The sequence below is a fragment of the Martes martes genome (genome assembly GCF_963455335.1).
Source record: "Martes martes genome assembly, chromosome: 9".
NCBI lineage: Eukaryota > Metazoa > Chordata > Mammalia > Carnivora > Mustelidae > Martes > Martes martes.
This window is the reverse complement of record NC_137896.1, coordinates 58,853,195-58,867,918: the sequence shown is the minus strand read 5'-3', so window position 1 is coordinate 58,867,918 and position 14,724 is coordinate 58,853,195. Positions and strand designations below refer to the sequence as shown.

At 45.5% G+C, this 14,724-nt stretch overlaps 1 protein-coding gene across 4 annotated transcripts in view; it reads right to left on the bottom strand.

Moving 5' to 3' along the window:
* TBC1D8 (TBC1 domain family member 8) overlaps positions 1-14,724 on the bottom strand; it is a 105,066-nt gene that overhangs the window by 29,021 nt on the left and 61,321 nt on the right. For all 4 annotated transcript variants that reach the window (XM_080813924.1, XM_080813925.1, XM_080813926.1 and 1 more), the window contains exons 3-5: positions 14,366-14,484; positions 10,079-10,307; positions 7,674-7,914 (exon numbers count right to left, since the gene is read on the bottom strand). In XM_080813924.1, the coding sequence (XP_080670050.1) occupies positions 7,674-7,914; positions 10,079-10,307; positions 14,366-14,484 (589 nt within the window). The remainder of the gene's footprint in view (positions 1-7,673; positions 7,915-10,078; positions 10,308-14,365; positions 14,485-14,724) is intronic.

Genomic DNA, 14,724 nt, shown 5'->3' with positions numbered 1-14,724 from the left:
TAAAATGGAAACAAAATACGTAACCTTTCTGCTTCAAGGGATCCCTAAAAACATAAGAGGATGGCCACAATATTGAAAAAGCAGATTAGAAATAGCATCTACAGTATGATTCCATTTATATAAATACTATAAAATTTGCAGAAAATGATGTGGAAAGACTTTGTATAAATGTTAATTGTTGTTGACTCTGTGTAGTAGGATTTCCACTTTTCATTTTTATTCTGCTTAAATTTCCTACCTGACCATGTATTGTTAGCTTTTTTAAAAATGAATCTATTTTCTTTTAGGAAAAGATTAACTTTTAAAATGTTCCCTAACGCAAGGTATGAAACGCCACAGCCTGAGTGGTCTTTCAGACACATTCCCCCCCAGCCCGCCAGGGCCAGGGCCAGGGCCAGAACTCACACACAGAGGCCCCTCCTATGCCAGGTCTCATTCCCAACCCAGTCCTCATTTTCACACCATCACACAACTGTCTTCCCAGGAGACCCCACATGGAGATGGGAGAGTGCTTGGAATTTACTATTTACTAAATTTACTATCAAACCCTCACAAAGAGAGATACATGCATGCCCAGAAGGTCTTCTGGACACAGCGAGAAATTATACAAATTTTACAGATCAAGATGGTCCAGCTCCTGGGTGAAAGCTGCCGTCCCTTAACACGAAGCACCTGATACTCCATGGACGGCAATTCCAAAGGAGGCTGCGCTTTGCCCCAGAAGAACTGGGAGAACGTGGGAAAGCACCTCGAGTGCTCTAGAAATTCACGTACTATGGGATAGAAGGCAAGACCCCTCAATATCACCCCAGTTCTCTGAAAGCGGACCTACATTCAGCACATTTACATTGGAAGATTTATATCCTTGTCTTCAAAGTATGCTAGCCGTGCTGGCTTTGGTGAAAGTAAAGCCAATGCAAACTTCCTGTACGCATCTCACAGGTGTGGGTCCAGCCACCACTAAATTCACCTGTTGTCTGCTCCTTCCTAGAAGCGTGGCGGTGGGGGCATTGGGGTGGGGGTACTTTTGGTATTTTACCTTGCAGCCAGCTCTTCAATTGAAGACTAAGGTGCTCAGTTTTCTGATTTTTCTATTCAGTGCACCTGCTGCACCAGCCAACCGCTCAGTTCAATCCCCTTCCCCATGGCTTCTGAGCAGCCTGGGTGTACGACACGTCACCTCCACTCTGCTTTCTGGGCTGTTCTCTGTCACCATAGGAGTCTGTCTCTCACACATTCAGTGGCCACAGACCAGTGACCTCGCATTATAAGACAGAAAGGAGGGGGGCACCTGGGTGGCTCAGTCATTTAAGCTGTTGACTCTCAGTTTCAGCTCAGGCCATGATCTCAGGGTCCTGGGATCGAGCTCCTTGTCGGGGTCCACACTCAGCAGGGAGACTGCTTCAGGATTCTGTCTTCCCTCTGCCCCTCCCTCTGCATGCATGCACCCTCTCAAATAAATATCTTAAAAAAAAAAAAAAAGAAAGAAAGCAGCAGGAAGGAATTTCCTAAATCCTCTTCCTTCCTTAGAAAGTCCTCTTCCAATTCCACCTCTAAATACGCATTCTTTTTTTTTTTTTTAAGATTTTATTTATTTATTTAACAGACAGAGATCACAGGGAGGCAGAGAGGCAGGCAGAGAGAGAGGAAGGGAAGCGGGCTCCCTGCTGAGCAGAGAGCCAGATGCGGGCCTCGATCCCAGGACCCTGGGATCATGACCTGAGCTGAAGGCAGAGGCTTTAACCCACTGAGCCACCCAGGTGCCCTAAATAAGCATTCTACATATACATGTGGCATTGAACTTTCTGACAGATGGAGATGAAGATCCAGTAGCTGAAGATGAGTAGCTCAAGCCCTTTATGAAGCTCAGAGTAAGACCACTTCATCCTTTTGGTCTGTTTTGAAGCAGGTGGTAGTTTTGATGCTAAAAATATCCGCTCCTCTTTCCGAAGAACACCAGAAACAAAGCCCACTGGTCAAAATTTCCCTTTCAGAACTTCCAGTACCTACTAAATGCTCCCCCTCTTCCTCCATAGAGATGCCCAACACACGAGTCATAACTGACCATTCAGAAAGCAGTAGCCGAGCACAGGCCTGTAAGCCAGGGCAGAAGCACCCCTAAAAAGATGGAAACTAGCCCAGTAGCCCCCACAGTATTTACCCCCAGTGTCCACCTTGCTGGTATGCACTGGCCAAAGCAATTGCTCCAAGAGAAAGCGGCAGCTGAGAATAGAAGGGACGGTGCCACAGACCCTCCTGTCTGAACACATGCCCTTGTATGAGCCTATAGCCACGTAGGAAATAAATGTGGGTTTATCAGAATACAGAGCAAGAACACCAAGTTTTCTGGTGGAGCTACAATGAACATGACCATTCCTGCACGACAACAACACAGGCAATTCTAACTACATGCCCACACTCAAAACTCCACACTTCATTCACTAGAACTTAGACCCAAGAAATGAAGGGGTGGGTCCTTCTTTTGTTTCTCTGTGAACCTAGAATTTCATTTTTCTCCTCTTTAGTTTTGGTACAAATGTACCGAAAACAGGGTTCCCCTGTCTCTTTTCCCCATCAACCTGCTAGAACGCTTTTGGGAAGACCCGTGTCAGGCCTCATGTGCCATGGTAACTCTCCCTCCTCGTGTCGTTCATCCCACAGACACAAACCTACTGTGTGTCAGCAGCTCGAGGGAGCTCAAGAATGCTTCCCCAAACTCGGGCTCTGTGGCAGCTGGGGCAGGGGGCTCCCGTGTGAGCTCCCAGTGTGAGGATGTCCCCGCTGTGCCCTTGACAGGAGACCTCAAGTACTATCCCTGCCCTTCTGGAATAAGGTGGTCCTCTGCCAGCAGTTTGCCCCATAAAACACGTACAAAGATTTCTAGAGGCTCTTCGTGACACACCCACCCACAGACCCACACCCAACTCATTTGAAATTCTGGGCAAGAACCAGCAATGAGGAAGCACGGCAGCGCGACCACGCATACTTCTCCTCAAAGCCCAAGTCTGCACAGAAAACATGGCATCCCTCGAATGTGTGTTGACTTGAAACACCTTTCCCCTACTCTCCCCCAAGAGCACCAAGGAAAGAAACGGACAACCTTGCTGTGATGTACCTTACACAGCACACACAGCCGCCTGAGTCTCCTGGGCCCGGTGGGGACATGAGGGAAACCCAGCCCTCAGAAAACAGGGAACAGGGTGCACATCGACTCAGCTGGGGCCTGCAGTGCCCCCATTTCTTTGAAAGTACGTCCTCGGAGCCCCAGCAGACCGAGACCTCAACAACACTGGCATCTAGAAGGCTTTTTCACACTCAAGGCTCCTGCCTTTGCCCTCTGTCCTCCATCGTGCCCCAGAACAGCCTGGAGAAGTACAGAGCACCTAGGGCTCTGCAGGGTGGGGACCTACAGGCCTTCCCCGGTGAGGCAGGAGCTGTTCGGGGCTGCACAAGGAGCCCCTAAGAGATGTCGACGCCAAACCAGAATGACAAGAACAGAAAGCCCAATAAATTACACAACTAGGCTGGGCGTTCTTAGTAGGGTACAAGGAGAACAGCAGGAAAGGGAGTGAATATGGGCAGACAAGGCCAAAAAAGTTCTGAAAAGTCAGACCAGGGAGCCAGGCAATCAGCCAGGCAACAGTGGATGAGGGCTTATTACTGAAGATGTCAGCCCCGTCCCCACCCCACACCTTCCCCCTCACCCCAGGCAACCCCCGCTGGCCTTTAGATACTAGAAAGATCTTCCACTGGGGGAAATAGCCTCCATTCACTGCACTGTATTAACTAAGTTTTCCTCCAGCACTTTCCAAACAGTCAATATAGATTTTAATGGTGATATTAAATTTGATTTAGTGAAACCCATCACCTTCCCAATCTCCCATCCCCAAAGAGCTGGCTACACCGCTCTCAACCCATCACTCACAGCTTCACAAATGTTACTGTGTTGGTAAATTTCAGGACCAATCCATTTCTTTGCTCCCCACCCCAGGCCCCAAAGTCTCTTCCCCAGTCTCCGTTTTCCCGCCCTCCTGGATTCTGCTGCTATGCCCCAGAATCCCTGGTCCAGGCCCTCCTCTGCAAAGTGTGAGGGCTGGACCAGAGGACTCCTGGGTCCAGCTGGCTCGAACCTGTCTGACCGGGTCCTGTTGTGCGATGCACCAGCCCATCCTCCAGGCTCCTGCTGGAGTCCCAGCTCCTCTGGGCACTTTCCCGAAGTCCCATGGGAGTGAGAGTGAGCAGCAATCGTGACTAATCCGCAATCAGATGGCTCACCACACTAGTGACCTCAAAGGCACCTTTCTAAAGCTGTTATCTGGGAAGGGAAGTGAAAATACATCAACAAAAGGGAGCCTGAGGAGCATTCCAGCACTTCTGATTGTGCCCTTTGCATCAAGAGACTGTTTTCCTCAACTTGAAAACCTGGGCTCTCTTGGCAGGATGTCAAGTAGACTGAGTCATTACCTGTTTATGTCCACAGGCCTATGTCTCCATGACAGAAAGCTACACATGAGACCCAGCGAGGAACTGGTAGGCAAGGACATGCCTTTCACTTTTGGAAGAAGTCACTCAAAGTGCAGTGACCAGCAAAACATACTAGGGACCAAAATCCTGCCATCCATCTCAGGCCAACCTGAGGCACCTGCAGGGCCTTGTTTTGTCCTTTTCTCTCTCTTCCCCTTCCCGATCATTATTGGGATAGAAAGTGGAGGAGGGGGAGCTTCGTATAATTCACCGGAATTCTGGAATGTGCATGAAGACTGCCTGTACTGATGAATTTTCTTCCAAAATGAATGATTTTGGGTGCTTGAGTGGCTCAGTTGGTTAAGTGACTGCCTTTGGCTCAGGTCATGATCCCAGAGTCCCGGGATCAAGTCTCTCATCTGGCTCCCAGCTCCATGGGGAGTCTGCTTCTCCCTCTGACCTTCTCCCCCTCATGCTCTCTCTCACACTCTCTCTCTCAAATAAATAAAATAAAATCTTAAAAAAAACAAAGAATGATTTTACCATAGGATCTTTATTGTGACAAACAGCCACCTGCCTCTTCTTACCCAGTTTCTACCCAAAACCACAATGCTACATCTAGAAGTGGAGCCATGAAGGACCATCAGGAGATCTATGAGAAATCATCCAAAACTCCAGTGCCCACAGAGCTGACTGGAGCACACAGGCTGTCAGCCGGCCTCCTAGTGCTAAGACCCAGTGGAGGGGGGCGCAGGGAGGCAGTTCACACACGTACACATCAATGCAAAACCCATAGAACAGATAGACGCTTCACTGGATGATTTATAGAAGCCCTTTAGCAACTCCTCCAACCGAGACTTGTTTCTTCATTTTTAACCAATCTTTGTAAGCTGGACTAAAAGGACTCAGACACCAAATGGCTATAGAGATATTTGGAGATACATGAGAGAGAGCTGGGCTGTCTTCTCTGGACCTAAGACAGAGCCAGAGATGGTAATGGGAAACCCGGGGTCCAGTAGCCCAGGGAGCAGCTCAGGATGGGGAGTCAGAAGACCCAAGGGCAGCATCCCAAGGATCTCCTTTCATAAGGGAGTGACAAGCAGCAGCACTCTTCTCACAAAGGAAATGTCAGATGCAAAGGACACGAAACCAAGTGAAATCCATTGGAGTTTCACCAAAAAAGTTCACTTTTTGATTTCTGCCTTACTTGTGATGATACATGACCAATTTCTAATGCATGCACACAGCAGGGGCTCTAAATTCGTCCTGAATACAGACCGACTACAAACACACTGCCAATTAGAGACCACTGATTAGACACACGTTCTCCCAGATGTTCCAAGAAAATACCAAACATGTGTAAGGAATAACAGGAATGTTATAAGAGATTTAAAAATTCTTTTTAATGATGGGACACAGAATGACACAGAACGATCACATGATCTCGCAATTCCACTTCTGGGTATATGCCCAAAACATGCAAAAGCAGGGACTCGAAAAGATATATGCACACATGTACTCACAGCAGCCTCAATGTACAACAGCCAAGAGGTAGAAATGGCTTTGTGTCCATCGAAGCATGAACAGAGAAAGAAAATGTGGCATATCCACACAATGGACTATTACCTAGCCTTAAAGAGGAAGGAAGTTCTGGCACCTGCTGCGACACGGATGAACCATAAGGACATGACACTAAGTGAAATAAGCCAGACACAAAAGACAAATACTGTATGATTCCACCTACATGAGGGACCTTGAGTAGTCAAACTCAGACAGAAAGTAGAGTGGCAGTTGCCAGAGGCTGGGGGAGGAGGGGAGTAAGAGTTATTGCTTAATGCAGACAGAGTTTCAGTTTTGCAAGACGAAGTGTCCCAGGACTGGATGGAGGGGAGGGTTGCACAATGTGAATTTATCCATTTCCAACTGCACGGCTCAGCGGTATTAAGGTAGCAAACTTTATATTGTGTGTATTTTCCCACATTAAAACATTTTTTTCATGTCTAGTAGTACTAAATAGTAGTGGGATTCTCTAACGCTATCAAATCTATCTAGCTACAACAGCACTTGTTAGATGACTTGTTTCTCTAAGGGTATCTTTGTATAAACTCTGCAGTTACCTGGTCTAAACCACCAAGTCAGGAATCATAGTCAAGCTCAGCCGAATGCCACCATTTAAATTTTAGATAATAAAGCCGAACTTCTTTAAAGTGACTAATAATTCAAGCAACTGCTCCAGATATCTCCACACCTAGCATCAGTAGGGGTAAACCAATCATAAAGAATGTGAACTTAGAGTATTACTGAGGCACATTTCTAATGACTAACTGGTACCAAAAATAAATCCACTGTCCTGAAAACTTTTTCTACAAAGCACTTTCAGGGATACCTGAGTGGCTCAGTCAGTTAAGCACCTGCCTTTGGCTCAGGTCATGATCCCAGGGTCCTGGGATCGAGTCCCGCATCAGGCTTCCTGCTCAGCAGGGAGCCTGCTTCTCTCTCTACCTGCTCTGCCTGTCGCTCTCTCTGCTTGTACTCTCTCTGACAAATAACTTTTTTTTAAAAAAAGCACTTTCATATGGAAATATAAAATCTCTTAATGTTCGCTAATAAAGCACAGTGCTGAATGGAATTCTATCATGAAGCTATCCATATTACATTTACTTAGAAGTATTTTTTATAAATATCAGTTTCCAAATATCTGGGAAAAAAGCAGAATTGGATCCAGAAATCAAAGTCAACTGCATTTAAAAAAGAAAGAAAGAAAGAAAGAAAGAAAGAAAGAAAGAAAGAAAGAAAAGGAAACAAACAACAACCAGGGTGCCTGGATGGCTTAGTTGAGCACGTGACTCTTGGTTTCCGCTCGGGTCACGTCAAGGTCATGGGATGGAGCCCCAGGCTGCACTCCACGCTCAGTGCAGAGTCTGCTAGAGATTCTCTCGCTCTCTGCCTCCCCCTACTCCCCCAGCTTGCTCGCTCTAAAATAAATGAAATCTTAAAAGAAAAAAAAAACCTTCCCTATTAAAAAAATAATCAACCATTGCTGCCAATTACTATGTCACAATCATGATCAACACCACAGGAAAATCTGCATCGAGCCACAAGGGACATTTAAACCGGTACAACTAAGACTAACAAAGCACATGTAAATGAATGTGATGGCGCATTGCCACAGTCCCATGGGTGAGGAACCGAAAACAGAAGCGCCTTACCGCTTGGTGATCTGGCTCGGCTCCTGCAGGTCTGGGTCCAGGTCAAAGACCTCGTTATCCAGCAGCCTCCGGAGTGTCACGTCAGCCAGCTGCTCCATGATCTTGAACACCTCATCGAGGTTCAAGAACATGGAGAAGTCGCGCTCCTTATTCTGCGTCGTGATTCGGATGGTGTCTGTCAGAAAGACGTTGGACGTTCTTTCCAACTTCTGGATATCGACCCAAGGGACTACAAGTTTAACTAGAAGAGGAAAAAAAAGGCAAATACGTGGGTTACCCTAACATGTGAGCCAAACTTGAGTGTACCAGCAAACAAGAGTCCAAGGATTTCCTTAAGCTGAAACGCAAAACCAGAGCAGGAAAGGGGAAGCACAAAACTGCTTGACAGCTGTGTGTTAGAACCCAACTCATGTTTCATGATTTTTCTTAAAAGATTTAAGTAAAATTTTCCAAGTTGTTGGCTACTGCACACAAACAGGGCATAGCATTCTGAAATATCAAGTTAACAACAGGAAAAGAAAACTTCAAGAATATTTAAACCTAAATATTTGCAAAATATCCAAAAACTTCTCCATCTACATAATTTCTCATTTCAAAAGCAGCATTCATGGTGTAAGCTATGAAAAAAAAAAGTGCAAAAGAGGATTATTCATGATCTCGTTTAGAGAAACAGACTTAACATTTAGACTGTGTCAAATGACAGTCTTAGAAGACAGTACAATTTCTATGGAATTCTTTAAAGTAATACAGTACAAACAGTACATTTTATAAACAAGTGTTCTATTCTGGGAAATGTTTCCAATACAGTGATAGGGAGGCTAGCCAGAGCTTACTAATGCAAATAGAAAAGAGACACTGTAGCAACTTAAAGTGATTTTAAATGTTACCAAATACTAGAAATCTTTTTTTTTTTTTTCAAAACTTAGCATCCTAACAAAATTTGGCTTAGTCACCATGAATGATAGGTGTCAGAAACTAACTCATTTTCTTTTTCAGATTAAGGAGAACTTCAAGTGTTTCTCTTTCTACCGTTTCTTTCCACTTGTTGCAATAATGTTTTCAGGGCTTCAGTGACTTAAAAAGCCACACATCGACTTCAGGCTTGAGATGAAGCTTCTTCAGCTACTTCTAAGTGCTTTCACCTAAGTCTTTCATACAAATACATATACAATCTATAACATCAACTTTCATTTCATGAAGCATCTACTTTGTGAAAAGCCCTGCACTTAAGGAGCTCGTTCAAACAGGGAAAACAGATATGTAAAATAAGCAACCACTAACTTGACAGAATCTAAAGCAGAAACACAAACGTGGTGCAAATTTTAAGGGGACCAGGGGAAGTTCCTGGAGGTGATAAAATTCTGAACTGATTTTGAAGGGTGAACTGGAGTTTCCAAAGAGGCACAAGAATGGGGAAGGGAAAGACCGGCATGAATTTTGAGAAGCACTGCACAAAGTACAGGAATAAGGATGGTCAAGATCAGGTCAGAGCACAGACCAAAGGTGGGGAAAGGTCATGCACACGTGGCGTTATGTACTGGAGGATCAGACCTGAAGCTGACAGCGTGAGAAAGAGAAGCGATGACCCTGGGCAGGAAGCTGTGTCAGCACAATTCCACAGAAGCCCCTCCCACTGGTTCAACTTGAAATATAAACTTAAATGCAGGAAGGGGAAAAAATGACATATATAAACACATACACACGCATATACTTGTTTTATATACACACACAGCTGCCATCCTGCCTGGGTGCTTGAAACAGTATGTAGTTCCAAAAGAAGTTTCCGTGGGAATGACTTTTAAAAAATTCAATATACAACCAACACTCATGACTTTTCTTTCTTATCTTGGAATTCCATCACCTTGCATAGCAATGGTCAGTGCATCAAAGTGTGAAAAGTTCATCACTGCCTGAATCTCAAGTGGACCCAGGTGAAGAATTCCCTCCCATTCCAAGGAACAGCTGTACATCCTGCTTCTTTTCCAGGAGCAGTCCCAACCTTCGGGGCTTGGAACTTTTTAAATGCCCCCCTCCCCCAATCAAGCACATTTAAGAAGCAACAATGTGTTCCATTCCTTTAGAAGCATTGGGCTGTCAGTTTTGACAGTGTGTTTTCAGAGCAACATCAAGTAAAAAACCTTCAGTAGCTCTACAAAGGGAGCTTCACTGAAATGTTTAGGGCAATGGAAAAAAAGAACTCTCACAAAACCAAAGCCCGTTAGTGGTGGTTGCATATGGAAATAAAATTGCACACACCATTTGAAGTTAATCAAGTACCACTCATTACCACCTCAACTACTCATTTAAAAATCCTTCATGCTCTAGCTCTTCCTCTCATCTCAGACCAGCACTGAGCTTCCCGAGGGTCCGCTTCCCCTGCGAACGGCAGCACAAGTCTCACTTACGTTCCTTGCCCAGGAAGAAGGAGTAGAAGCAGAGGTGGTTGATGCTGAGGTAGAGCCAGCCTTGGCGGGGGACCCTGCCCTTCCAGCAGCAGCAGGAGTAATAGGTGACCAGCTTCTCTGCCTCCGGGAAGTTGAACCTGGCCTCGAACTTCACCAAGGCCTCTCGGAACTTCTCAGGCTCCTCTTCCTGCTCAGCAAGCCTACTGCTCGTCTCCTCCGCAATCAGAGCCTGACATACAGAAAGGTAAGGGACCCCTCGTCAGGGAAAGGGACAAAGGGAGAGGCAGGCAGAGGCGGGAAGGGACAGCCAAGCACAGGCCCCTGAGGAGTCTACACTGCCTCCAAAACACACACACACACACACCAGGTGTGGAGGAGAGTGGCACGCCACTCCATCTGCCACCCAGAAGTAGGGCCACAGTTGGGGGACTGATGAGCTGGGGGTGGGGGGCAGAGAACCCAAGATAAGTCTCTCACTTGGCCACTAACAAGTCATGAGGCTTTGGGCAAATCACCAACTTCTAGGCCTGAGTTTCCTAACAAGTTACTATTGTGTGATACCTCCCGGCACTCCCTACAGGGACAGGATAATCGAATTACTGGCTCAAAAGTGAATCTGATGCATCAGCCCTGAAGAACTACCCAAATTTGAGTTACAAGTTAGTCTGTTTTTTTTTTTTTATTTTTTATTTTTTAAGATCCTATTTATTGGGCACCTGGGTGGCTCAGTAGGTCAAGCCTCTGCTTTCGGCTCAGGTCATGATCTCAGGGTCCTGAGATCAAGTACCGCATCGGGCTCTCTGCTTGGCAGGGAGCCTGCTTCCTCCTCTCTCTCTCTCTCTGCCTGCCTCTCTGCCTACTTGTGATGTGTCTCTGTCACATAAATACATAAAATCCTAAAAAAAAAAAAAAAAGCTCATGAATGTCTTCCTCATTTGGCTCAAAACTTTTAATACAAAGCTAACAGGTCCCTGACACATGACACCTTTCACCACCACTAAATACTCTACAGTCTTCTATGGTAGAAAAGAAGTATGTTGGCCAAGGTCATAAATACATCCAAAGCACTCAGGTACATGGGGAGACAAAACAGAAAAGAAAGCATCGGAACGTACAACTGCTTTGCCAACAATAAGTAACAGTAAGGATCCTTTCTAAATCCAGGGTAAGGCTGTAAAAGTGCCTAGAATATAAGCTTGTGGCTTCTTCCTAAGGGGTGACAACTCATTGAGACAAGATCAGAATTCTGATTCCCCACATTCCTGTGCTTCATGAAAGGCTAGATCCCTTCAGACAAGGTCACTTTTGGGGCTCCTGGATGGCTCAGTCTATTATGCATCTGCTTTCAGCTCAGGTCACAATCTCAGGGCTCTGGGATCAAGCCCCATGTTGGGTTCCCTGCTCAGCAAGGAGCCTGCTTCTCCCTCCGTCCCCACCTGCCCCTCCCCCCTGCTCGCTCACTCTCTCCTTCTAATAAATAAAGAAAATCTCCCAAAAAATGTAGGACAAGCCCATTTGATGGGGTACCAGCGTGGCTCAGTCAGTAGAGCATGAGACTCTTGATGTCAGGATTGTAAATTTGAGCCCCACATTGTGTGCAGAGATTACTTAAAAAATAAAATCTTTCACCCCCCCCCCAAAAAAAGACAAGGCCCTTTTGGGGGCATAGCTACCAAAGCCTGGTCTGTATAAGGTATTTTAGAAAAATACCTTGGAGTTACTACTAAAATAAGATTTTTTTTTTAAAGATTTTATTTATTCGAGAGAGAGGAAAAGCGAGAGAGAGAGAACAAGAGCACAAGATGGGAGCGAGGCCTAAGGAGAGGGGCAGAGGGAGAAGAAGCTTCCCTGCTAAGCAGGGAGCCTGACAATGTGGAGCTCGATCCCAGGACCCCAGGATGGTGACCTGAGCCAAACGCAGATGCTTAACCAAGTGAGCCACCCAGGCACCCCAAAATAAGAATTATTTATTAAATGAATCTGAAGTCTGATAAAATTTCAAGTGCTTCTCATCTCTTTCATTATGTTTTTCTTCTTTTTTTTATGGTTTTTTTTTATGTTTTTCTTCTTTTCCAAGTTTTATTTAACCAGACATCATTAAATAGAAAAACTATAAGAAAAACAAATAACTTTAAAAGCATGTCTAATGTATAAAGCTCCAGACCAGGAGGCGTGAAGGGGATTTTAGGAAGCAGAACGGGAGGCATGGGCTCCAGATGCAGCCACGATAATGGTGACCACATAGACCCCTGACTTCCGTGGACTGCAGGGTCTGGCGACAAGCACAACTCTAAGCACAGGGGTTTCTTTAAAGCTTGACAGAGCGGCCAGCTGCTCAAGATACAAGTAGGAAAGCCCCAATTCTTGATTCCTTTGGATCTTCCCAGAGGAAAGGAAGAAGCAACACCACATAGCGGCCCCACAGATATAACCCCATCTCAGACCACAAGAACCCCTCCACCCCCAGCCCCTGCTCCAAGCCAGCAGCCTCCCTGCAACTGCTGTTTTTCTTTCTTTCTTTCTTTTTTTTTAAAAGGCATTTCAGTTTCGATGCGCAGGGCATTGGAATATGACATCCCAAACTGCCTCTATGGCATGAGGATTATTTTGAGCTGAAGACAACTGAGAAACGGGACACCAAAAAGGCTCTCCACCCTCCCCCACTACTTGCCTAAAACAAGGACACCAAGACCCATTTGTGAAGGTGCCTCTCTCTTCTGTGCCGGAAAGAGGAGGGTAACTCTAGACTCGGACCAGCACTGAGAGGAATGTGCACAGCCAACCTCACAAAAACAGCCCTTCTTCTCTTCCCTTCATTTCTCCCCACGTTTACCTTCCCACAGCTGGCTACCCCTGAAAGCCTGAACGCCTTTCTCTTTGTCTTGTCCCTTCCCTATAAACATACTGTTCTTTGTTGAGATGCTGCATAAGCCCCACATTCTAACCACCCCTCTGAGTTACTCATCACTGAGTTTTCCTCATGTGTACGCACATTGCACATGGTGATCAACTGTTTTTCTCATCAGTTTGACTTTTGCCAGTTCAATCTCCAGGCCGTAGGAGGAGAACCTAGGAGGCTAGAGGAAGAGCTGCTTCCTCCTCTGCAGAAGCTTTCCTAAAGACACTGCAGCAGAAATGAATTTCCTTCCTCCATATTAAAAGGAGAAACTCTAAATCAGAAAACCACCACAGCATACATTAGACAAAGGAGAAGGGAGGCAAGTGTGAAAAATAGCCATGGAAGAGGCATTTCTGTAGCTAAGCCCCAGTGGGATCTGACCCAGGGAACCAAGCTACTCAGTCGGACCAGGCAGAGATGGTAACCGACAGGCTGGACGAGTCCCCACCACAGCCTGGGTCCACCTGCCAACCCCTGAGGCTAGAGGTGACACCAAGAGGCCACCAGCCAACAAAGCCACACTGCCTGACTCAGGAGACCTTTGGTTCCTACCTGGGGACATCAGAGTCCTGGATACCCAAAGGAAAAGAATACTTCCACTTTGTCCTTTAAAACCGAGAATTCATTTTGACACCCTTTACTAAAAGCTGAGGCACTTTTGAGGCAAACTTTTGAGGAAAAAAATAAACAAAATCAATGGTCTGGGGGATTTTACCGACAGGGAGGAAAACTATATTATAGGCTAACGTGTTAAAGTGTTTAATAAAGGTTAAAATCAGAATGAGAAACAGTCCCTCTCTGCCTGATGGGGCATTTAAAGCACCGGGTACCAAGTATGTTGTTGCAATGACAGAGAAGATGGAACTCACAAGAGATATTCACAGATACCCTCCAAAACAGTCCTGTCTTGCCCTCTCAAAACCTAATTGGTTTTAATTCCATTTAATTAACAAAGTTGAAGAATAAACAGCCACTTTTGGGAAGAGGAAAGTGCCAGATCCAACAAAATAGAATGAAAAGATGTCACAACTGCAAAAAGGTGGGAATAACGAGTTTAAGGAGTCAAGTAACATTTCTGCTCCGCAAAAACATAAATGTTGGCATTTTTTTTCTCCGTGAGACAAGAGAGGACCTTCCCTTCTGTAAAGGAGAACAAAAACTTAGGCCCGAGAGCGTGGATTTTCTGGTTTCATATGTATTTTGCCAGATTGACCATGAAGTTTGACAAGTGACCAGTCCAGCTCCTCTGACTGTGTATAAAGCCAAGATGTTCAGTCATGGTGGAGAAAACTGTTTGAATCTGATATAAAATGCTACAGTGCTCAAAATGTCATACGGAAGTTCTAAGATGGGGAATTGGGAAGAAGCATTTCAGTCAAAGGACCTACCTTTACCTTCCCCTTGACAAAGCTGGCAATGTCATCCTTATTATCAAAGACAGACAAAGTGTGCAGGAGATTTTGCTCCAGCCAGTCCCAATGCTGGTTTATTTCCTCTAATGTCGCACCTGGGTTAGAACATAAAAAGATACCGAAATTAAAAGTAACTCCTAGACCATGAACTCATTTTCCAAATATTCCAAAACCTCTGTTTGTGATTAAAACATCCTGGTTTCTCACATCCTGGGCCACAGCAGACAAGGGAGACACCCTCCTTTGAAGCAACAGTGTCCTTCACCACAGCACTGGGATTTGCAAACACCCATCCACTGCTACATGGGTAGGCCAGGGGACCCTTCAGGTTATAC